We start from the raw sequence: 26,667 nt of genomic DNA, 5'->3' as shown, positions 1-26,667 counted from the left end.
TTCCCATATTTCAGTCTATAGTTTTCTATGTTTTGTGTACTGTTGTTTGTCCTTTGGTCTTATTCTTTTTTTGCCGTGTCGTTGTCAGTTTGCTTTCGACTTATGAGTTTGAATGTCCCTTTGGTATCATTCGCATCTCTTTTGCAAAGGAAGTCGATTTTATACCAAACATATAATTGTTGCCTTTCATCTATAACTATGTGCCCAAACTCTTCTATAGTATTAGTTTGTAACTAGATAATCAAAATACAATAACAATAAATATAATTTATTTCAAGGATTATAAAGGAACATCACAAAGAAATTTATCACTTGTCACACTGTCCTAGCAAAGGATCATGCAGCACTCAACATTTATTAATTGTCTCTGCGAGCTCTACCATAGCCCATTAATAAATAACAAATAAAAAGTCTATTAACACTATAACACTGGACTAATATAGAGCTATCTTTTCAGAGTCTAGGATAGAGCCGGTCAGATTAAAGTCTTAAAACGTCTTGTGTAGTAGCTGATGTTACAGGCTGTTCGAATAAATGCTATGTCCAAGTCACCTTAGCAGGACGGCAACAAGTTGGTTTGTAAAATATCTGAAAAAGAAGTATATTATGAAAGTAAAGAATGTACTTTCAAGGGTATGCTTTTTAATTGAGATGGAAGATGGAAAAATTGAAATGAGTTCAGTTGAATCTAATATGAAAGACAGATTCAATATAAAGTTGCGATATGTTTCTTATTCTCTTCATATCTCTTTGTTTTTCTCTTATATCAGTTATATTCAATGCGATTTGAGATGAAACTATATAAATATTCCTAATATAAATAATTTATGCTTTTTGTATATATTTCCAAGCACGAGCGATGTATATGTGAATATCTTTATAGCATGTTTATCCCATGTTTTTGTACTCTGGAAAAAGTGTATACAGGATCTTTAAGACTTTTTAAAGTCTTATTTGATTGCCATTATTCGAGACTTTTTCTGAAACGGCTGAAATTACCGGGATAGTTTGTTTATTTTTAATCATGTATAAAACATTATTACTCTTCATAATTTGAAATATAATCAAACTCACAATTTATGCAGAGTTCATACTAGAGGACAATATACTAGTACGTTGTATTGATACAGAGCTACGGTTCTTGGCACGAAGTTTCTGCAGAGCGGTATCGGCACTGTCAGCACGTTCTTCAGAATCCTCCAATTCCTGCTGTACTTTCCTGTATTTAGCCAGATTAACTGCAGCAATTTCTTCCTGTCATGATAGAAAATATATGGTACATTTAAAATGAACAAAATTTAAGAAAAACAAATATGTTCGCTTGTATACAATACATGAAATAAAAATAAGAAAAAGATATCAGAGGCACATTGTAAGAAACTTGTCTATTGTTGAACTTTTTGTTGACGTGTAGATGCATTAGGGTTTTTCTTCGAATAATTTTTTAAATAATTCGTTTTATCTATTTTACTTACGGCCTCCTCTACTTGGCGTTTGTATGTTTTGATTTTAGCATTGAGTGCATCAATCATTTCCTGAAGTCTCTCTTGGATCTTTCTATCTTCATCAGCCTGGAAGGCAATTTCCTTCAATCTTCGATCAGCCTTTCGCATGTTCTTCTGAGTTTCAGCATGACGACGTTGTTCATTATCAAGTTCACCTTCAAGTTCAGTTACCTATCAAAAGCATTATTTTACGCTTATTTTTTTTTATATAAAAATACACAAACATATACTATACTTCTATTTACAATAAGATATATTATTTACAAGAGTGTTATAGAAAAAAATTATCAGCTGTTGCTACTCATATTTGTCTTATTTTACAATTGATCTTCTCTTATTTATTTTGTATTTTTACTAGGTTGTAAGTTAAATTGCATATTCTAAGAAAATACTTATGGTGAAATTTTTAGATATACGCACTCTCTGCTCTAATTTGGCAATTATCTTCTTTCCTCCTTTGAGGGCCTGTCCTTCAGCCTCATCCAGTCTAATCTGCAAGTCCTTAACTGTAGATTCGATAGCCTTGCGTTGTCTCTCTACTTGCAGGCTGTGTTCTTGTTCGTTTCTTAATTCATTGGCAAGTCTTTCAGCATCAGCCGTAGCCTTTCTTGCACGTTCATCAGCGGCCTTAATCTCATTGCTCATGTCATCCAGATCAGTCTTGGTAAAAAAAAAGAAACATACTGACATGGCTTGTCGATAAATGTTAACAGTTGTTCATTTATATTGCTTCTTAACTCTTCTTACATTTAGGATTAGTTTAAACATGGACACAAGCAAATCATACTTAATTAATACCAGCATGATTTTTTTTTCAAAATATACAATACTTTACTAGTTTATTTCAAGCTAGAAAGAAAGGATGAAAAAATGTTTCTGCAAAATTGGCAATGATGATGATGTGAATGTAAGTTGCAATTACGATATTCAGTATCATATAACAAGAAACCTCTCGGACCTTCTAATAAATTATAATACATGTTTAAATATATGGACTGAAAGATCCGGATTACCTGATGTCAGTAACTTAACATTAAATATAAGGTCATTGGGGGTCCATCTAAGATTATTCATCAGAATTTTTTTCTGGTCTGTATATAAATGGAAGTCAAATAGGAAGTGGTGTACATTCTCAATGCTGTACCCTCATAGACAAGATGGGTCAGAAATTATCTCAACTCTAACCAAGTCATGATTAAAGATAGATGAGGAGCACATAGGAAGTGGGGATATTAAGTTTTGTCCATTAAGTGAATATGAATAACTTCAAGTGTGAAAAAAATCTTTTATATAAACAAAACGCAGTGTACTCATGTTTGGACCGTCTTATTAAAAGGGCCAAGTGTGGGATGAACGCTTTTAAGAATTTGAAAAGATCAAAATGAAAAAAGTGTGATACATGATTGTTTCCCGATATTTCCTGTTTCAACTGTCGCATGTAAATACATTTTCTATTCCTCTTACATTTGTTTTTAAAAGTTGCATTAAAATTTTGAAAAAGATGTGATTTGCATGGGACAAAATACTTTTTTCTCTATCTTCATGTAATAAACTTACCTGCATAGCCTGCATATCAGATTCGTGTTTACGTTTCTGTCCTTGTGCAGAACTAACTTCTGCAGATAATTCATTGACTCTATCACTGGCTTCATAAAGTTCATTCTCTGCGTTCTTTCTTGCTCTCTCTGCTTGTTCAAGGGCTGTTCTCAATTCCTCTGTTTCTCCCTGGAGCATGTTGCATCGTCTTTCTACCATGCTATATGACTCGCGTGCTTCTTCACGCTGGCGCTGTTCATCTTCAAGCTGTGCTTGCATTTCCTATTAAGAGAACCAATAGTTAACCAAACTAGATCTTGTCTGAATGAAACGTTTTTGAATTAAAAAAAAGTCAAAAGCAATAATAATTTAAACGGAATAATTTAATGAAGGTTATTTCATTTATTAACCAAGGTGTTGTTTATTCAGTATGGTCTATAAAAGTACTTACTGTAACTTGTTGTTGATATCTCTTAATATTCTTTTCTAGTTCAGCCTTTGCTCTATTAGAAGCGTCAACGGCTACCTCCAGTTCGTTTATATCTTGTTCTAGTTTTTTCTTGATTCTCAATGCCTCAGCTTTGCCCTTACTTTCGGCTTCAAGACTAGCATTCATTGAGTCTAGAGCTCTCTGGTGGTTGCGACTTTAAAAAAAAGAAGTTTTATATGTCTCAGATCTTTAAAAATAAACTATGATTTATATGCATTCATTATATGTTACTCTTGAGAAAAAAAAGTATAACAAAAATACCGAACTCCAATGTAAATTTAAAAAGGGGAAGTCCATAAAAACTAATATATTCATTTTATTATTATTAAACTTTTATAATCATCTGTATAATGTAAAATGTATTATGCTCATCTGCATGAATTGCTGTTGTAATAAGTTTCTTCTTACCGTGTGTTTTCGAATTCGTCATCTTTTTCATGAATTCTTCTGTCGATGTCGTTTCTGATGGCTGATATTTCTAGCTGTGATCTTGCAACTTTAGCCTCCTCGTTCTCAAGTGTAGATTCAGCTTCCTCCAAAGCGGCCTGCAGTTCTTCCTTCTCCATCTCAAGACGTCTCTTGGCCTTCTCAACCTCATGTACACTTCGCCCTCCTTCAGAAAGCTGATCTGTTAATTCGTGGATCTCCTCTGTAAAACGAAACAGTAATACCAGTCAGAAAAAAAATTTAAACAGCCGTTTTGCTTAATATTCTTTAATTTCATATAAAATATCGTTACTTAATATAATGTTGAAATAAATGACAAACAATAAATTAAATACCTTTCGAATATTTTATTAAAAATTCGTACCTGCTAAATTCTTATTTTCTCTCCTCAAAGCTTCAATGGAGTCCTGTGATTCCTCAACCTGGGCTTTAACTCTGAACAGCTCTGCTGAGTAGCTTCGGGCTTCTTTCTGTGCTGATTCCAATTCAACTTGGAGTTCTGAGACCTTGTCCTTCCATTCTTGTATTGTCTTGTCAAATCCGCGCTGTCTCTTTTCCATAGCGTTGGCATTGGCAGTTGCCTAAACAGAATGTATAAATAAACACTTACTAAAAATTACAGAAAATGCACAACAGTGTTTGAAAATCCTGTAGTGTTCAATTTGTTGAAATGGTGTTTGTTTAAGATATCAGAGACGTGTGGCAAAACCATGAGTTTGACTCCTTCAATTCGTCATAATTTTCGCAAAATATATAACTTCTAAGCATATTTAAAATAATTGCACTACCTAGAATGATAGTATGTATGTCTTGCATTATTAATTGAAATGATGACTAGTTTCGAGCCACAAGTATGGTAGTTTTTATTAATTGGGAATCAACATGTTTCAGAGAATACTCACTCTTTCAGATTCAATTGATACGTCTTCCAGTTCTCCCTGGAGCCTGTTTTTGGCCTTCTCTAGCTGGCTTGCTCTTGCATTAGCAGCGTCAGCATTCTGTTCAGCTTCAGCTAATTTGGCTTGAAGTTTACGTCTAAAATGATCAAAAGGTCATGAAACTATATTTGAAATTATTTCTTCGGCTGATATGAAAGTGTTTCAGTAATGATTATTCATAATATCCACAATTTCAGAAATAATTTCAGGATAAAGACACGTTTTACAAAACTATTAAAATAAGTTTTCGTATTTTTTAAAATTGTTGATACACGTTAATTTTTTTTTATCTTACTTTGCATCTTCAAGTTCCTCAGCCTTTGCTGCTCCTTCACCTTCGTATTTAGCTTTCCATGCTAGAGCATCAGCATTTGCTCTTGCAAGCTGTCGTTGAAGGTCGTTCTTGCCTTCTTGTTCTTCTTCAAGTTGTTCACGAACACCGTCTAAATCATTACTCAAATTTCTCATCTCACTCTGGAGTTTCTGTCTTGCCTGTAAGGAATTTAGTTTTAAAAAAAATATAGTCTTTACTCAAACTCATTTTTATCAAGTTAAATTAGCTTTTAAATGATTAAATATCCTTAGAACTCTTTTCTATTCTAAGAGCTTTACGCCGTTCACTTATGTCACGAGACATTTGATAGTATAATACAAATCTCAAAAATGTTTACGAATTGGAACAAATGCATAACTTATGTATATATAAATAATCATTCGACTTAACTTCAAATGGAATTAATTTCATTCTGTCTATTCAACACTAGAGCAGTTAAACATATCATTATTTAATGAGGAAAGGTAATTAATATATAACTAGATTTTTCAATATTGGAACATAGTGGGAAACACGTACCCTTGTTTCATCTTCCAAAGCACTTTTTGCATCTTCGAGTAGTTGAGCCAATCGTGATTTCTCCTTCGACATACTTCCAACATTGTGTTCAGCCTCCTCAAGTTGACTCATCAAGTCTGATGCATCACGCTCAAACTTAGCCTTCTGGTTCGTCATTTCAACAAGATTTCTTTGGCTTTTCTCCAATTCAGCGTTTATGTCAGCAATCTGTGATTCGAACTGTTTGACAACCTTATCAGAGGCCCCCTAAAATATAAACATCAGAGCATAATGTTCTGTACTTTTGTGACGATTTTTTTAATTAAAAAAAAATATCGTAACATAACAAAAGACTGAATGCTCTGATTATATTCTGATATTACCGTGAACAAGAATCATCCTTAAAAAAATAAACCGAACATTCCTTTATTAAACCAAGCCATTTTTTTCAATTGAGGAAAACAAACTTTATTTTACAGACATAGATCTTTAAACGTAGGAAAATGTATTTACTCTGTTCTTCAACTGGTGTTGGAAGTTGGCTTGCATATCATCCATTTCCCGTTTCATATCTTTCTTTTCCTTATCTAGTTTGTTTCTAACTTTCTGAAGATTGTCTATTTGGTCAGCCATTTCATTGGCTGCATCTTGCTGTTTCTTGCGTATAGATGAAATCTGAGCCTCATGTTGAAGTGCTGATTCTTCCAAATCGCGGCGCATTTTTACTAATTCTTGTTCTCTCTTCTTATTCAAGTCGAGCTGTGCTTGTGTGGCTCCTCCTGCCTCGTCTAATCTGTCGGCAAGTTCATCCAATTCTCTAGCAATCTCAGCACGTTGTTTGTCAACCTTTGTTCTAGCTGATCTTTCTGCTTCTAACTCTTCTTCTAGCTCCTCAATTCTGGCCTGAAATTATATTATTCATAAGAACAAGTTTTGTTTTATATCCAGTTGAAATATGAAAAATAAGGAGATATTGAATGATTGTCAATGAGACAACTATCCAACAGAGTTCAAATGAGTTGATATAAGCAAGTTTACCGTACGGCCTTTAACCATTAGAAAAACCATACCGTATATAGGCTAAAGAAGGCCCCGACATAAACAAAAAGTGAAACAATCTAAACTATAGGCTCCTGACTTGGGACAGGTACAACAAGAATGTGGTGGAGTTAAACATGTTTGTGAGCGCTCAGCCCTCCCCCAACGTGGCACAGTAGTGTAGCAGCACAACATTAGAACAAATTGTTAAAATCAGTTGCAATTGGCTGAACTCAAAAGAAAGGTACGATTCACAAAAACAACTAACATAAAAACAATAGACACAAAGCACGGACACAAGAGTACTCGCAGTTTCTGAAAGCTAGTTCAAAGCCATTTTCAACTAATCAAATGATTCATGTTCTCCCGGACTAAAGTATCAATCCGTACACATCCAATGGATTTAGTATAATGACGTCATTAACCATCTGAGCCACGCATGAACTTGTGCAATGCCGAACTATAAGTAAACAGTATCGAAGGTACACTTTCATCAATTATATTTTTCGTTATTCACATGGTTTGTCCATTTCAGCTTAAAAACTTACCTGTAGTTCTTTAATCTTTCTCTGAAGTTGTGCAATAAGACTTTGTTCATCTTCAAGACGTGAATGGAGACTACCAATTTCAGCTTCTTTCCTACAATAGTACAAGAATTATAGGAAAATGTCCTTATTCTATTGATACGGATAAAATACACCAAGGTAAACATTAGATTTTTTTTTTATCTCAGTACAGTTATCTAATAATTGAACATTTTCTTGAACGCTTTAACAAACTGTACACTATATCGTACACTTAATATTAAAGAACTTCAAATTCTATTTAGAATTCTTTTCTTTCCGGCTTCGCAGATTTGTCTTCCTTTTTTAGTTCATTGTATTATAGTTAAAACATCGCTAACGGCACGTACTTCCTATTGGCATCTTCAAGATCCCTTTTCACACGTTCTAAGTCTTCAACAGCTTCTTGTGTGGCCTTCAGATCTTGTTCTATTTTTCGTTTGGCTTTCTCTACGTCACCTCTAACCTTCTTCTCACGCTCCAAATTATCCTCAAGCTAAAAGCATCGGAAATATATTACAAAATTTTTATAACAATTTCCCAATTAACTCAACATTTTATCACAAGTAGAGAACAAATATGCATAAAAGCAAAACCATGCTTAGAAATCAAGATAGTATAGATTTCTTATATTACTATTTGTTTATTACCGAGATAATGCGTAAAGGTAAACGCGAAACCAATAAAAAAGTTAAATTCGGGTTCTTTTAATTCAATATACTGTATTATTTTAAAATCATATCTGACTTCAAATTTAGCATAACAGTTGAATATGTTTTATATGTTAAATAGCAAGGTTTTCCTATAAAAAAACGTGTACATAGACTTTCGTTTTAATCAAAATCCTTTTTTTTTATCCAAATGGTCAAAAATGTACTGCTATTCAATTGTTGTCTTCCCGTACCATAATTTGTCCACAGCTTTTCCGTAAAAACTGTTGTGACAAAGTTGGAAACGCATGTACAATATAAAGGAAAATAAACATCGCCCTATCATTTAATTGTCATGAGCTCCAAGATTCTGCGTTGATTGTTTACCAAGGGCACGATTGTTAAACTTTGGAACGAAAACCCGAAAGTTAATTAGCAGCCATATTTTTGGATCATCAATCAAATAATGAAATATTTTCTATCGATTGTAAGGATTCGTAATAAATAGTAAAAAAAACGTGAACAGAGGAATCAGTTTAGTATGTATGCATGCACAGGTTCAATAATTTCCTTAACATTATAATCACAAAAATTCGTTTCATATTACTTTAATCAACAACAACAACAGCAACTTACTTCATCTAAAGTCGATTCCAATTTCTGTTTAATTTTGTTAAGATGGTTCACTTTATCTTCTTCCTTTTGTAAATCGCCAGTTGTTTTCTTATGAGCTTCATCCATAGCCTTCTTGTCTTTGTTCAGCTTAGATATTTGTTCATCCTGTTGTGACATCTCATCTTGGAGTGTTTTAATCTGGTTATCTTTAGTAGTCTTTTCTTGTTCAGCCTATGAATATATAAGACAAATTAACAAATAATTAGGATTTTGTTATGACATGTTTGAATGCTAAGATAAAAAAAAGGTTCTTTATTAAGCTTATATCAAGGTGTTATACGTTGCATAGTCTGGTTTTCCTAAAACAAAACAAAAAGGGCCCCTCCGTCTAACCCTTAACATCAACAAATGTTCAAGTGAATTCATAATATGCAAAACAGTTTACTGTATAACTAAATGCAGAAATTAACATACCTTTGCAAGAGAACTTTCTAAATCTTCTATATCTTTCTTGAGCTCATCATTCTCCCCCTCCATTTTCTTTTTGATAGTTTCTAATTCGGCTGCAGCATCTTCCTCATCAAGGAGACGTTCTTCCATTTCTTTGATTTGAGATTCATAGTCTGCTTTCTGTGTGACGAGCTGTTCGACTCTCTGTTCTAAGTCGATGACATTGTCTTGCTCGGTCTGCAACTGAAGGAAGAGATCATTCTTTTGCTCGAGTAGAGTGACGTTTTGTACTTCAAGTTCTTTTTTTAGCCTTTCACATTTAGCTAGATCTTCTTCAAGTTTCTTCAGTTGTTCGAGTTTCTTTGCCATTTCCTCTTCCTGTCTAGCAATGTTCAACAAAGGCTTGACCTTGGCGTACATCTTCCACCATTGCCAATTTTTGAGAATAAGCCATTTTCTGATGTTACGTTGGATGACAGAAAGACCAACTCTGGAAAAAACATATGATGCATACAATATAACATTTATGGAACTAAAGAGTATACATAATAATCATTGTTTTAAAAATGAATGGTTATCAATGTCATTGTAAATCAGTACCAAAATCCAGTTTTAAAGTGAAACACAAAGGATCAAAAGATTCTCGAAGACACTCTCAACTAGGAAAATTGAAATGTCGAGAATATATACGAAACCGCAACAACAACAAAAAAAACTAAAGATAAGTACGCATTTAATCAAACAGCAATATATGCATTAAAAAAAATTCTTGGTATTCCTAAACGGAAGATTTTATACACACAGAATAAGAAGTATACTTAACAACAAAATTATTTTCATTTACCTGTGTATAATATGACGCAGGATTCTTCAAAAGTGATGATTTCTAAAAATTGTTTGAAATTTTACAGTGATATCATACTTTAACTTTGTTTAAACCTGTTTATTTACTTTTGATTTTGATTATTTCTCCCTTGTAATTTTTTATTAACTGTGTATTTGCATTCAGGTGTCACAGGTCAAATTTATTCGTTCACTGTGTGTTAATTTACGTCTTTTGATTGAGCTAAGCCTTCCAATTGATATTTTATAGTGTGTTTTTCTATGTTGTGATGTTATACTATTGTTTCAGAAATGGGAGAAGGTTTGGTACCACTAAAACGTTTAATCCCGCTGCAAATGTTTGCACCTGTCCTAAGTCAGGAATCTGATTACAGTAGTTGTCGTCTGTTTATGTAGTTCATACGTGTTTCTCGTTTCTCGTTTTTATATAGATTAGATCGTTGGTTTTTCCGGTTGAATGGTTTTACACTAGTAATTTTTAGGGCCCTTTATAGCTTGCTGTTCGGTGTGAGCCAATTCTCCGTGTTGAAGGCCGTACCTTGACCTATAATGGTTTACTTTTATAAATTGTAACTTGGATGGAGAGTTGTCTCATTGGCACTCATACCACATCTTCCTATATCTATGGAAGCTGTTAGAACATTAACAATTAAGGCTTCATCAAAACGAGAAATTATCAGTTGTTTGGAAATTGAATTGTACTCCTAAACAAGACAGCTTTGTGAGTAAAGCTGTGTTAGGAGGGTCCAGGCGAGAAATTTTTATGAATCAAAACTGCCTTGCTCTTTGGTTGTGAGAACGTTTATCAGTGATTACTTAACCTAAAAAATATATTTGAGGGTAACACTGATTTTTGGTTTTAAGTTCTATAATACCATTTGCAATTGTAAAATCTAATACCATGCTGGTCTGTGTTTTACTTTTTTGTATCGTTACAAACTATTCGATCATTTTCCATGTTCATTATGCTATTGCACTGTATTAGGTTTGTTTGTAACGACATTTTTATTAAAGTGCGGAAGCATATATTCTGAATTAATGTTATTATTACATGTACTACTAAAGCAATTATTATTTGTTAGCAGGTGTCATGTTTTACAAAAAAATCGACAAGTTATACATACCTTTGATCGCACAATTTCTTGTAGGATTTTCTTATAAGATAGGCTCTGATGTGAGCTTGCATCATTGAAATGATTGCACTAAGACGTTCATCACGCATATTTTCAAGATTACCGACGACACCTGCTTTGAAGAAGACTTTGGTGTTGCCAAGTCTGTATTCTGCTGGATCCAATTGTAGAGCCAACAAAACTTTCTCGGAGACAACTTTACCATCAACAAAGCCCTGTGGGATAGCGTTTGGAGCCAAAATTGAGTATCTAAAAATAACAATATACTAGAAATATATGACTATTAATATAAACTAACTATTATTATTAAGCAAGCAAAACTATTTGGCCTAAAATTATTGCTTTCTACTGTGTTATGTTGATAACCTTAAAGAATTCACAGAATCAATACGTTTACAACTATCGTATCAAACTTAGGGCTCTATAAACAACATCATCGCAAAATTATGATGTGATATTCCGTTAGTAACTTTTTTCAAAACCAAAGAAAAAAGTAAAATAACAAAAATACCGAATTGCAATGGAATTTCAAAACGGAAAGTTCTTTATAAAATGGCAAAATCAAAAGCTCAAACAAATCTAACAAATTGAAAACAACTGTCATATTCCTGACTTGGTACAGGCAAAGAAAATACAATGTTTGCTATTGATATTAGATAAAATTTAATTCAGCTACCTCAGGGAAATTTTCCGCAGTATCATTAAAGAATTCTTGAAAATTAAAGCAAAAATATCATCAAAGTTTCCATTAAAACAAAAAGGTTATCCATTCAGATTTTTCTAATTATCAAACTCTTCTGAGGTTTTAATGACAGGAAACACTATACCAGCGACAAGAATTAAAATTGAAAATTTTTATAAGTCCCCAACCTGAAATTAGAGTTCCTCAAAATAAATCTTTCTGATTATCAAACTCATCCAATGTTTTGGTACATGGAAACCCTCCATACAAATTTGAAGAGGAGATATGCCTCCGACAATGAGAACATGGCATATTCATACAAATTCCCCTCCCGGAAAAAGGTTCCCTATTTCAATATTTTCTGGTTATCGAACTTATTCGTTGAGATACGAGTTATAATGAGTTAAAACCATCGTTCAAAGAAGAGGATTTGAAAAAATATGAACACGCTGGCATGTCGACAACAAAGAAAGGACACACGGACTGATGGATAGAACGAAAACATTATTCCCACCAAATAGTGTGGGTGTAATAAATACAATTAGAAAATGGATAATATACTACCTTTGTTTGAACTCAGAGTATATGATTCTGCTTGGGAATCCTTTACGGCAAATACGGATTCCTTCCAGTACACCATTACACTGTAGCTGGTTCAATACCAAAGCAGCATCAATCGTACCTGAAAATATTTAGACATTTTTAATTGATATACACCAAAAAAGTTATGCACATGTTTCTTATACAAGTTTTCTCACTAATTGGGAAATAATAAACACCTTTATTTATATTATCATGCGATAATGGGAAAGAAGCATATTTACCTGGTTGTTTCAATTCGTTAGGAATGATACATCTGACAAAGTGAGGATGTGTGCTGTACAAGTTCTTCATCAATTTATTCAAAGATTCCTAAAAATGAAAACAAAATAGATAAAATTTCACAAGCACAATATGTTTTGAAGGTTAGCTAGAATGTTTTAATGATGATTATATATATATTTATATTAACCTTGCAAAAGATGAATAATAAGAATACAAAACATAAAAAAACCCTTTAAAATACAGAAAAATGGTGAAGTTAACATCAGATTTAAATAAAAGATGCAATTTAACATTGGTTTATGAAATTATATATTATTTACCAGTAAACTTGAAAAAAAAACAACCTGAATGTTGTTATTCAAACTCATTTCTGTAGAAATCTACAATAAATATACATACCCTGTGCACAGCAGAAATGGTCTGGAAGGCAGAAGATTTCTTTTTCTTGTGAGAACCTCCATCTGTTAACATAAGACAGTTTTTTGTTTAAATCTACATAAAATGTTTAAATATTTTGTAGTTTTGTCTTTTGTATAAAGAGATTTTCTGATATTTACTTTCACTTGTGTGAAGAAAATAGTAACCTGTACATTATGAAATATTTTATTTTCCATATGTAAAAAAAGTTCATAATGCACACAAAAGTATATTTCAGTATCACCTTTTGATTGAGGAATATGACAAAAATTACAAAGATAACTATAAAAATGTAACTATCGAAAATTATGCAAACCTGGAACTGCTGGTGGCTGGAATAGGGTAGCTACAAGGTGCTCCTTAGATTGAGCAAGCAATTCTACAACAGTCTCGTTAATGGGATCTTTGTTCTTTTCTAACCAACCTTCAGTACCATATGGAACCTTTATAAAGAAAGCAAATGCATCATGTCGACTTAATATATATAATCAGCGCAAACATTTATTATAACCTGTTATGTTGTTTAAATATGAATTTTTTTATGATGAGAGCTAAAAATAAAGGTTTGTAATATTGATACAGATGTGTTACAGAGTAAAATAAGTTACTTACAACTCCGGCATAGTGACCAAGTTCGAAGTCGGATCTCTTTCCCTTTGAAGCTTTGCCTGGTTTGTTAAAGTTAGGTGATTTTCCCATATGAGTTGAGTAAAGCTTTTCTTTGAAAGATTTGTCTGAAGCCTTGGGGAACATACATTCCTCTTCAAGAATAGACAGAATACCCATGGGCTGTCAAAAAAAGAAAAATATGATCTTCAAACATTATCTCATAACAAAAATATTCTCATTCGAAGTATATGAATAGCGTGTATCACAACAAAAATATTCTCATTCGAAGTATATGAATAGCGTGTATTTATCTATTTACTTTTGTATTAACATTATATGATTACTTTGGTACTAATAGGTTAAGCGAAATGACTCTACTAGTGTGAATTACAAGGATTAAAATGACAAATTGACGAGAATGTCATACCTTCTCAATAAGATCGATACAGGCTTGCAAGTCCATACCAAAGTTGATAAACTCCCACTGGATTCCTTCCTTCTTATATTCTTCTTGCTCCAAAACAAACATGTGATGGTTGAAGAACTGTTGCAGTCTTTCATTGGTGTAGTTAATGCACAATTGTTCAAAGGTATTGTACTATAACAGATATAAATCGATGGTTACGACAAATAAGGTAAAAAAAGCAAAAATACAATTACTGTTTAATATATTCGGGCAACAAGGCCATGAAATAACGTTTTTCGTAAATACAATAATTTATATGCATTAATATTAAAACTAATTTTTTTATCAACTTACTTTTCCATACTTTGCTGGAATACTTAATCATATATTTTTATAAACAAACTATCGTGCAGGGTTTGCTTTTTAGGATTTTAAAATCTACGTACTTTTTTGTTCCATATTAATCACGAACTCACCTCGAAAATTTCGAACCCTGCGATATCCAGGACACCAATATAGTAGTTCCTCTTGGCTTTGGTGTCGAGTGTTTTATTTACTCTTACTACAAGCCAGTTGAATAGTCTGTCATAGAGAGATTTACTCATGGCAGAAACTGAGTAGACAACCTTTAATAAAATAGAATAGATTTCATTAATGTTCGTAAGGCACGATTAAAAGAGTGTCTGCCGCTTAAACTGCTTGTCTAGACCTTCCAAATATTTATTTACTTTGTCTCAATACAAAGAATCTACTCAAAATGATTTTGAAAAATAGTTTTTTTTTTGCATGAGGTTCTACTTAAAAGTCTAAAAAAAATAAAAAATTTCAAGTTATTTTGATCATCAAAGAAAACGCAAAGAATTTTATCAAACCCAATGTCTTTTAAAAATATCGCTTGTAATGATCATTATAAATATGTACCTGTTCCTTTGTACGTCCCTGGACAACAACCTCTGTGCCGACCTTAATCTTGGGTTTGACCAAAGCTTTAATGAAATCATTAGAGTTAACTCCCAACAGGAAAGAAACTTTCTCAGCTTCAGCACTACCATCAGCTTCAGCCTGTTCACCTCTTTGTTTGAAGGTCATCTCACCCATATGCATTATAGCAGCTGTGCATTTGTATGCACTTATCTTTTCCGTCTCAGAGAAACCCAAGATATCAAAAGCTTCCTGCAAAACCATATTGAAACTTTTTTCTAATTTTATTCAAAAGCAAAAATATACCATCAGTTTACATACTTAAATCTCTCAATATACAGAGATACTTGTCTCATGTTTTATGGCACCGATTAGTAACCAGTGACATTGAACAATTATGTAGCAACACAATAATATCTGGTAATGGAAAATACAGTCTAGGACAATCCTAATACGATATAGACATCGAAAAACATTAGGACCTGGTGGAGTTGATCAGATTGCCTTTCTGTATCACTATCAAAAATTCGACATAAAACCAACAATGGAAAGACGTTTAATGTTAACAAAAATCTAGTGGAAAACAATACTAGAGAATTGCTTGTATTACTGAGTCATTGACACACAAAAAGATCTTAAGTTTTAAGCATTTTTGTAAGTAGAAAGATCTACTAGTGGAATCAACAATCTACTGCAAGATTCATCGTAAAGATTGTGTTAGTCGTGATACGTTTTTAACAAAATTGTAAAGCTTACATCACAAAGCAACATTTCCTCTACGTCATCAATGCCATCAACAGTGAGAGCGCCTTGATTGATAAAAGAATATAGTCCAGCATCTGGTGATATCAAGCATATTTCTGAAAAGTAAAGCAAAGTCCTATGTATTAAAGATAAAGGTAAAACACTATCAAGTATGTTGTAAATGGTATAGACAACGTCCAACCAATAAAAAAGATTTCGTCCTGTGAGCTATTGTGAGTTATTCAGAAATTCGTAATTTTGCATAAATATAGTCTTTAATATGTTGCTCGTTCCTCAAAACTGGCAAAATTAAGTATATGTTGTGGATTAAGATTACGTACCATGTAATTTAGGAATGGCACTACAACACAACTGGTAGAAAATGTGGTAGTTTCTCTCTGCTGACTGTTGAAAGGTTACACGAGATTTCTCCAGCAAATCTACAATTGAAATTATTTCCATATAATGTTCGTATATTTATTACTCTTAAATTCAAGTTACAATTTTCAAGAAATCTCTAGTTCTGTAATTTCCATGCAAATTCAGCTCACTAAAATTTCAAAATATATTATTTTGCTCATAATTAACAAGATTCTAAAACATAGAATAAAGTTTCATCTAGGCATAAACCGTAAAACTTGCATTTTTCCAAGAGGTATTATTAAGAATTTATATCAACATGAATTACTAACAGGGCAGAGGTTTAATATACATATATATATACATTATGACGACTATGGCAATTAGGCCATATATATACTCACATGTTTCAATGTCGGCACCGGATATTTTTCCAGTTGGCCCAAAGTGAATACGGATGAATTTTCCCTACAATAGTAAGTAAATTTTAAAACATAATTGCTATGTTCATTTGATAACGACTTCAATTACTAAACTGTTCATAGAAATAGTAGAATATTACTGTCGTTGGTAAATAATGCACCATTCACTTTTGCAATGGCTTAATGTGGTTTACAGGTTTTATTATCAGAATTAACTTTTCAGGGCCAAAGCTTAAAAATCTAACACATAATAAATGTATTTGTTACTACAAAAAATTCAAAGAATATTTAGATGTTCCATGCTCTCTCATTGAAGCACTGTAGTAATTATCAAAGGTTTATTTCACCAAGAAAACTTGGTTTAAGTTGTTGAAAGAATCGTGACACAGAAAAGTGATCCAAAATTTGACGGACTTTGATGACTAGAATCTCATGCTATTTTTTTTTAAACTTGGATGGACTTTGATGGAAATTAACCAATCAGAGTTAAGTTTAGGAATGGTGCAATTTAGTTTACAAAACAAAAGCACATGATAAAAGAGTTGAAACAAGATGAGTTGAATAAGTAGGATGACTTCCAGTAAAGCTTAAACAAAATTGGTATGGACAAATGGCATGAAAGATGATTGATTGAATTGGCTGGGATCAAAGAAGTGTATTAAAGTTTCATCTGTTGTAAATAAAAAAGTCGATTTTTAAATTGCCTCCTCATAATGGTATTACATAGATATAGTAAAAGAGTAATACAATCTTTCTGTGAGAAGTTTTTAAGAGCCACCACATATCTTGAAATTCCTCCTTTTCTTTGACCAATTACCAGAAAAATTTTAATATCGCCAAGTTTTCAAAAAGAGTTGTTTAAAGTTTTCTTTGACCAAGTTTTTGATGGAAAACTTTGATAGTGGCTACAGGGCTTCAGTTGAAGAAAATATTTACCAATATATAATACTTACATTTCATCGTCTCTGTAAATTACAATTCCTATGTGACCATCATATCACACCTAAACACACCAAGGCAACGAAAAGGTAAAGGTTGAGGTCACAATGTGATAAAATTCAGTAAAACTCGCTTATTATTCTGCATAAGCTAACGTCAAATAGATTCAAAATAATTAAGATGAATTATAAGCGAATTTTTACTGTGTAATTAATAAACAAAATGTTAAAATGGAAATCACGAGAAATACAAATAAAAACTATATTTTTTTTTTAAAGAATTTTGGTGAGAGATTAAAAAAATGGTAAAATAGATATTTCTAGTGACTTCCAATGACAAATCTAGAAAAGAAGGAAGGGATCACACATAACTGGTCAAATCTGTTCAAACAATATGGATCATGCAAACGAATAAAATCTGGAAAACAGGTTTTGGATATGGCTACTTCTAAAGTGTTAAAATAAATTGCTCACTAAAGGAAAAGTCAAAAGTAATTTAGTCGATTTTTGGTTCAAAGTCATGGGTGTGCTTACAAATGAATTACTGTGTAAGGTATAGGGTAAACTCACTCATTCCATTACTGATATATAGTAGTAAATGTACATCATAATGTTATGGGGTTTCATAGGATGAAAGATAACACAAGGTTTTTTCAAATTTCGTAAAACATAATGAGCTTTGTAAAGAATTAGTTTCACACCAGGAGTGCAATGAAAATGAAAATTGTAACAGTTTTTGATGATATGAATGGTTAATGATCAATGTTTTTTTTTCATACTTACGAATCGAGACGAGTTGTTATTTCTGGTAGTCTTGGCATTACCGTAGGCTTCAAGTACAGGGTTAGCTTGGATAATCTGATCTTCTAGTGAACCCTTAAATAAGAAATTTTATATTGAAAATCCTCTAAATTTATCCGAGGATTTCACATTGAAATGAAATATACTAACTATTATGACACATTTCTCCGTTGGTAAATATTTTAAAAACAATGCAAGATGTCTTTAAAAACTGTGTAGTGATCTTTTTATATGATAATATGAATGATCCCATGAGGTTAACACCTATACAAATGTCCAAGTGTGTATGTCTGGTAACTGGTTAATCTATAAATGGGTTATGATTTATCTAAGAAATAAATGTATGGGTAAGGTTTTTAGCACACACAAAAAAACAATATATGAAAGGGGAATTAAACCAGACCCGGACGTCTGTATCCAAATGTGTATGTTAAGACCCCCTCACCCGTGGTTTCCATATATAGATATATGTATTATATATATGATAGTTTCTAACTTTATATGTTATTCTCAGCGTCATTGTACAAAATAAGTAGTGTAAGTTTGTACATGTACGGAATGGTAATTTTATTTTAAGCATATCATATTTAGCTTTTATCAGGATGGTCCAATTTATTTCCTTTAATCAGAATACAAAACGATTTCTATTGTGTTTATTTTTTGTACATCATGATGCGAACTCTTTATACGTTTTATCAGAATATACTAAAACATCTTATACCAGGATCAAAACCGTTTTATTACAAATTACCTTGATATATGTAACGATATTCTAAGGATTTATGTCGTTTTATTATCATAACATTTTTCCCCTGATGCATATTGTTTTTCAGTATATTTACCACTTTTGTATCAGGCTTCTTTTCTTCATCGGATGCATCTTTTTTACCAAGTGAAGCAGCTACTTTGGCAAAGTACATGATTACTTTCTTCGTATTTTCTGTCTTTCCGGCTCCAGATTCGCCTCTGATAAAAATAAATGTGATTTTTTTTAAAGCTCGTGAAATGTGTTTAGTGCAAGATAGCAGTTATGCTTCACACAGCACATACTTCTGTAACATTTGTACATGTACATTCAGAAAGCCGAGAAGCGCCTTTAAAGAAGAGTCAAAACTGCTGAAGGGAAAAGTCTGCTTTAAGAAGATCAGTTGAATCGTTATTAATAAATAAAAACTTCTGATAATAAGGCTAATTACTAACAACACCTTGGACAGGGCATGGCTTGTTGAGAAGGACACAGATTTAATAAAAGACTGGACATAGATTTGAGACGTCTTTGACGCAATATAGGATGGGATAAAGATCTGAAAAAGGACACATATTTAAGGCTGAACATAGATTTATGGTTTACATATATAAACAATTAGAGACTGTTGCATGTGAAACCTAATCATAATCTTTAACAATTGTTGACGCCACCGACGCCGGAAACAGCACACCTTAGTCTAGCTTCCAAAAAAGTCGGAGGCGAGACAACAAAATGGAATGAGATGGAAATCACCAAGTAGATATTTATGGTGATATTTGATAGAGTTAACAATACTAAATGTTAAATACTCACGTAATCAAAATAGACTGATTTTCACGATCTTGCAACATGAACTGGTAAGCATTGTCAGAGATAGAGAACAGATGGGGAGGCATTTCAGTCTTCCTTTTTCCCTTGTATTTACTAATGACGCTCTCAGTGTAGATTGGGAGACGTCTGTAGGGATTGATAGCAACGCAGAAAAGTCCAGAGTAGGTCTAAAAAAGAAGCATATTTTTCCAAATCGATCATAAAAATCTTCAAACCAAATTGGTTTTCAATCTTATATTACACAATTTCGAATGATAAGATAATATAGTGTTTTGAATGGTTATAATTTTTCTTCAGTATTTCACAAGCTTTTATAAATATTTATTTATCTTGAGAACATTAATTCGTTTGAAGTTTGACCCTCAACACATGTCTTGATATAAAAAGAGTCTATAGAAAAGAATTAAACAGCAAATTTAATACATATCAAATGGTCTAACGACGATTCAGGAAGATTTGTGCAACGATAGTGATAAAAAAATACGAATAAGATGAAATGAAATCGTATTGACAGATATTTCGGCACAACAAATGACATTCATCAGTGTCAGTCCCTTTTCAAAACAGTGAGTTCTCTGTGTGTTGAAAAAGCTCACTCACTCTTACAGGTATCCTCGTATTATTGGTTTTCGTGCTATTAAGAACGCATTGTAACGTCAAAATTTCCATTAAAAAAGCACGCATAGTACGAATTCATATGACGTACGAAAACATAAGATCTGCCCATAATCTTAAAATTTATTCAATTAAAAACAAAACAAAAAAATCAATTGTAAGCTGGCGTCGTTGTGTATGTTTACATCCCCATCCTTAGGTTAACGATGACAGGTATCTTTGACATCCCAAAACTGTCCCGACCAGTCCACGCAACCACGCAACCACGCCTGCTTAGAACTTTTTTGTTTTCATTGGATAAAGTGCGTTATATATAAATCGTTGTACACATATATATATTGATTACTTACATAGATCAGCTGTGCTTTATAACGTGCTCTCAAGTTGTGCAATACAGAAGCTTCGTTCAAATATGTTAAATTAGCCATGTCTTCACTCATTTCGTACTTGGGTGGATTCATCTGTTGGATGTCATCTTTCTTTACTGTTCTGTTCTGTGGACGAAAATCATTTACTTCGATCACAGTTTTTTTTAGATTAATAGGTGTTGGATATACTCCAAACAGACAACAAACAAACACACATTAAATAAAAGACATCTAGAAGCTAACTTTTGCAATATCTCAACCTATATTCGAATTGAAAATATACAAGTTGTGAATGAATTTAACATAAACAATAACAGATCAGCCATAAATTTAAATTATTTATTCTTTTGTTTTATTTTAAAGTGTACTCTTCCCAACAAGTTCTACGTGGTAACATATGACAAATATGTACGAATAAACAAAGAAACAAATAAATTGTAGCAATATTTTTTCTGAATTAGCTTATACTTTTATAATAATGATAATTGTACTTATGTACATGTATTGTAATGTTTTGTAAATGATTATCATAGGGAAAATTACAATCTTATGTACCTTTATTGCAATGGTAAATATTATTTTCTACCGATTGTCCACTCTCTCTTCACACTCACAAAATACTTATGAAAAGCGCAATTCAAGCCCTTTTATTACCGATATCAATTCAGAACGGACAGGGTCAGCAGACGGAGTTATGCATATAGTTGACGTATCATATACTACATGCTTATTATTTAAATTGTTTGAAAATATGTGTCATTGAAACAGGTGAAAACCCTTATAAATATGTATATTGATATAAGAAGATGTGGTATGAGTGCCAATGAGACAACTCTCCATCCAAGTCGCAATTTGTAAAAGTAAACCATTATAGGTCAAAGTACGGCCTTCAACACGGAGCCTTGGCTCACACCGAACAGCAAGCTATAAAGGGCCCCCAAAATTACTAGTGTAAAACCATTCAAACAGGAAAACCAACGGTCTAATCTATATAAAAAACGAGAAACACTTATGAACCATATCAACAAACGACCACCACTGAACAACAGGTTTCTGACTAAGGATAGGTGCAAACAAATGCAGCGGGTTTAAACGCTTTGTTCAGAAATAAGTACAAAAATATTGTAATATATACCTGTTGCGTTTCAGTAATTTTAACTGTAAGCTCCTCTCCTTTTGAAGATTGAATTTCTGCACCAATGAATCCTTCCTTGTCATCTGGGCACCAGCAAGCTTTTTTACCATCGAATTCCTTCATTTCCTTCATTAATTTCATCCGGTCCACGCACAAGTACTGGAAATCCGGGTCATCTTTGGGTACTCCCATGTACGACATCTTGACTTTTTAGTATGACAATTCTCCAAAATACAGGAATGATAATAACCGAAACTGGAGAACTGTTGAGATCGTCTCTGCTCTGGACAAACTACTACACAAGGCCAGAACCTACTCTAAATGACAAATATGTATATATATAAAAATCAAAGCAAACAAGAGCAAGAAAAAAAATTTTGTTATATCTTTATAATAATCATAAATTTGCTGTATAAGAGTATACAACTCTTTTCTAAAACTTAGCTGTCATTCTTAATTCTATTGGTTATCGTAGCCATGGCAAAACAGTTGTTTAACTGTTATACGTGTACGGGTTTGTTGTCTCATCGACGTTTATCCCAAGTCTTCGTTTTATTATTATAAAACCACTGTACACAAGTACAGATTGGAAAAAAATCCGAAAATACTATGTTTACAAAAGAACAAAATATATATATTTCATACGTTCAGAGACATATAGTTGTTAACATCCTCGTCCTTTGGTCTCTTCTGGATAGTTGTCTCATTTTTAGACATACCACATCTCCTTACTTTTAAGGATGTTCGCTACTCTGTTTCAAAATAACAAACTTTTTAAAAGACAGTTATAAATTGATAGTATACAAACAAAGGAATTAAAAAAGCAGAACAAAAAATAAGGGTCCGTGTGTTTGTTTTCGAGATATAAGCCATTGAAAATTTGGCGGGATATAATTCTCTCTAGACTTTTCATACATTTAACATTAGCACCCTTTTTCTTTTAAAAATTATGAAAAAATAACAAGGATTTTATAGGATTTTCAAATATGGCTAATTAAACAATGTGTAATAAAATTGTGAATAAAAAGTAGGGGTTAGCGGGCAACATTTTTTAAGGCATTCAAATGGATAAAATCAGAGGATTCCGAAATCTGACAAAAATTCCAAAATATGACAAGCAAACATCCTTAAACTGGCTTCTTGTGAACTGTTGTTTTACCAACAAATCAAACCAAGACTGCCGGCGTCGGGGCAAAATCAACCAAACAACTTTTGGTTACTATGGAATGCACTCAATAACTTTATAATGCCAGACAGCTTTGACTACCTGCATTGTAGCTCATCGGAATCTTTCAATAATATATTACGTCAACAAGATCATCTATACAACAAAATAAGACTTAAGATAAACGAACACTCCCCCCCCCCCCCCCCCTAAAGAAATCTTCTAGGCGTCAACATAAGGTCTTCAACTATAGCTATGTATTTATTTTAAAACGCTAGAAAAGATGAAAAAAATTACATCAACTCCAAATTCCCTACGTGACAAATTATGCTATAACTGAAGACAACCACCGGCGATGTTCCTCACCTTGGACAGCTATATAAAAAAAAACTTATCCCGATGAAACCAATGATATAATAGCTAACAAAAACACAAGAACAAGAAACCAATGGTATAATAGCTAACAAAAACACAAGAACAAGCAATACAATAACAACAATACCGCATCAAAGAAAGCTCTAATTAAGTTGCTGTGAGCAATGTGTGGCTCAACTTCTACGTAGTTTCTATAGCTGAACAATTTTAGCATGAAAAATATTAACCTCTCTGAAGAAATCATTACACGTAATAAATTATATTTTACGTTCTCCAAGCCTAAGCCTGCCGTATGTCATGTTCAAAATCAAAGATCTATCATCCTAGATTTAAAGCATTTTTTTTTGTATATAGCCAAACAAGCTGTTTAATTCATCTGCAGAAAAGATCATTTACACTTAAAAGTTATACGGCTATAAACCGTATTTATCCAATAAAAGCCTCCCCCCCCCCCAAAAAAAAAATAAAGCAACAGTTAACAGCAGATTTATTTGAGTGTGTACAAAGTATAATGGAATTAAGTTTCCTAGGTGGACCATTATGGTTTTCGTTTGAAACAGTAACAGTTTTTATTAAAAGCCATTAAAAAAATAAAACCTGTTTGGCCAGTTTGATTCTCTTAGTCAGTAAATTATCCATGGTTCGCCTAACAAACAAGCAAAATTTAATGTTTTAAGTACACATTCAAATAGTAAAAAGAAACTAAAATTTAATGTTTTAGGTACACATTCAAATAGTAAAAAGAAACTAATACTCAATCCAAAGTTAAACAACTGACTAATCAGTTATAGCTTATTTACCCAAAATTCATATCGCGTTTTTTTTTTATGATTAAAGCAGAAAGCAGACAACAATACGATAAGTCGCTATCTTTTTTCACTTGATTAAGTAATGGAGATCAATGATGTGTTTGGAAATTACACAAGGTTAAATAAAAGATGCTTACAAGTTATGCGGTTTACATTTCATTATGCACGTCTTGATTTATGCAGAGTGGTATCTAAGACTCTGACGTAATAAGTTAAGACTGCTCCTGTAGGCGGATATACCATATTAGGCCATCATGGAGGATGCACCAAGGAAACAAATATTTTATACAAATATTGAATATTTTTGTATGTGCATGGTTTCTTTAAACCTTAATATAGGCACGGCCTTGCTTTTAGGGCGGGCCGAAGTCCGAAATAAAGTTTTTTGTATGACATAATTGCAATGAATAATTTGTCTACAAGAAAATTTGTGTTGGTTTTGTTTCGTGAAATCTGATACTACCTACGCTTAGAGCCAAAATGATTAAGAAAATGAAATAAATGTGAAGATACCTGCCTGGATTGAATTATTTATATTCGTGAAAATTTCTAATCATCACAATTTAATGAAAACACCATGAGGGCGTTATTCCGATTGGATGGATCTAATTTACTCTAAGATATTATCAAGCAAATGCAAATGATATCTTTCTAAAATTTAGGAGAGACTGTTTTCAGTAATTTGACCTTATGTTATGGAAAAGTACGATAAATGCAATAGAAAATGACATCTTTGTGTAATTGATGATGTGAATAATTTGCCCCTAGCGTTCATCAGTCTTGTTCTTGGACGGTGCAGGTCAAATAAGGAGAAAGCTGATACGAAAGAAAACGTTAACTTTCAAACGATTCCGTGATTGATAAAGCGTTGTATAGCAGAGAAAAAGTGTTAAAGAAAGATTTTAAAAGAACAACCTACGTTAAAATAATGTTATTATACACCAAAAATATTCAGCCACTACCTAATTTTCGAAATTTTCCATTTTTTCAGTTTCCAAACGATATATTTGAAAATTATTACATAGTGTATTTCATATATATGTATTATCATTAACCATTATATACCAATAGCATTATACGGACTTTAATAACTGCCTGTTAACCTATAATTGCTTAGTCAAAAGAGTACAAAATAATACAGTTTTCTGTTTTATTATTTGATTGTTTTGGTACTTTGTACCGGTTTGTATATATATATATATATATATATATATCAATACTAATTAATGATTGCTTTGTTTAGTGGATGACAATCCAGATTTTGAATTAATCAATTTAAAAAAAAATGTCATTCGCTACCAACGCAGAATGTCAGATTTGGATACTAATTTTCATCGTTTGGAAATTTTTCGATTTGCTTTAACTCTTTTTTTTTAAATGGGGAGATTTGTAACTTTTGCAATTTTGTAGACTATAGATTCCATTGGCTCTTTTGATTGGATGAAGTTTATTCTCAACGATTTCAAGAGTACAATGAATAAAATCATAATGCGACATTAGTGTTATTATAATGAAACAATATTTGATGATCTCTAATTTTGCTTTATTTTCGAAAACTTAATTCAGAATTTTTTTATTTACAATATGCATTATTTTTGTATTCATTTATCTAATATTAGTTTGATTTTATCTGTCGCATTTGCTTACAAATCAAATAATGCTTTCATTCGTATCAATTAACTAAATGTAGTTTCATTTCGAAATATTCATTTATTTGTTTTGTTTTATTCATTTATTTGTTTATTTTATTATTTTTTAAATTTAATCTGCCGTACTTTATATGTATTATTTGTTGAAATTAATATTTCCTTACACGACGACATTTAAAAATCCATATGATTGAGTTTCACTGTTAACAGATGTGGCAATAATTTACAAAATGCATACTAAAAAATCACACTATTCATAGATAGAACCAACCAGTACCTACCGTTATAAATGACACTTATATGTTCCAACTTTGATAAATCCTGTGAACACTAAATCCAAGAAGTCTGTCAACTTTTATGTCCAATATTTGTTTGAGAAAAAGGTATGTAGAGGATAAGGAAAGAAAGAAGAAAAGAAAACTCAACTCTGAGTTAAGGTACAATTAGTTTATTGAGAAATTCTATAGTAGGTTCTAGTATTGGTTAAGGTAAAGGATAAAGGTATTCACACAGGGTTCAAACATACTTACTCCTTCAGCGGTTCTGTGTAACAAAACTTTAAAATTCTTTATATATACTCGCCCAAAAAGTTAGAAAAGTCTTGTTGTTTTGTTTCAAGATTTTTGGTTGGTTAAAGTTTCAAGTAAATTACTTCCTGAACCAATTATAATTTTCGTTATATAAATGTATATCGATAACAGGCAGCTACTTTTGGACATAGCAGCCGTTTCCTGGTAACTGCATTGTGTAGGCTCATCAGTTTTATGATCATCTTTCATCTTATATTTCTTTCATCTTGATAACACA

General features: G+C 32.2%; 1 protein-coding gene across 1 annotated transcript; it reads right to left on the bottom strand.

The window, feature by feature from the left end:
- Positions 1-252: 252 nt before the first annotated feature.
- LOC127708640 (myosin heavy chain, striated muscle-like) lies at positions 253-22,176 on the bottom strand. The gene is made up of 33 exons (XM_052213681.1): positions 21,863-22,176; positions 20,710-20,853; positions 19,727-19,911; positions 19,008-19,131; positions 18,148-18,240; positions 16,409-16,472; positions 15,986-16,084; positions 15,657-15,760; positions 14,901-15,152; positions 14,456-14,605; positions 14,001-14,171; positions 13,577-13,753; positions 13,281-13,407; positions 12,947-13,008; positions 12,547-12,634; positions 12,287-12,404; positions 11,032-11,289; positions 9,089-9,554; positions 8,636-8,845; positions 7,700-7,845; positions 7,335-7,425; positions 6,262-6,651; positions 5,770-6,015; positions 5,212-5,408; positions 4,881-5,013; positions 4,343-4,559; positions 3,940-4,180; positions 3,493-3,685; positions 3,063-3,323; positions 1,926-2,165; positions 1,476-1,676; positions 1,075-1,254; positions 253-588 (listed from the first exon to the last, which is right to left on the bottom strand). The coding sequence occupies exons 1-32, from the start codon at positions 22,061-22,063 to the stop codon at positions 1,078-1,080; spliced, it is 5,826 nt and encodes a 1,941-aa protein (XP_052069641.1). The 5' UTR covers positions 22,064-22,176; the 3' UTR covers positions 253-588; positions 1,075-1,077.
- Positions 22,177-26,667: the final 4,491 nt, after the last annotated feature.

This window comes from Mytilus californianus, unplaced genomic scaffold (assembly GCF_021869535.1).
Source record: "Mytilus californianus isolate M0D057914Y unplaced genomic scaffold, xbMytCali1.0.p SCAF_7, whole genome shotgun sequence".
Classification (NCBI taxonomy): Eukaryota; Metazoa; Mollusca; class Bivalvia; order Mytilida; family Mytilidae; genus Mytilus; species Mytilus californianus.
Note: the sequence above shows the minus strand (reverse complement) of the source record. Positions and strands in the feature narration are given on the sequence as shown.

Excerpts from the sequence above, each read along its gene's own strand:
- LOC127708640 (XM_052213681.1), bottom strand. The coding sequence starts at position 22,063 with ATGTCGTACATGGGAGTACCCAAAGATGACCCGGATTTCCAGTACTTG. Across the intron at positions 15,761-15,985 it reads TGCCATTCCTAAATTACATG|AAATATGCTTGATATCACCA; the intron begins GTACGTAATCTT and ends TTTACTTTTCAG. Across the intron at positions 1,677-1,925 it reads TTGCCAAATTAGAGCAGAGA|GTAACTGAACTTGAAGGTGA; the intron begins GTGCGTATATCT and ends TGCTTTTGATAG.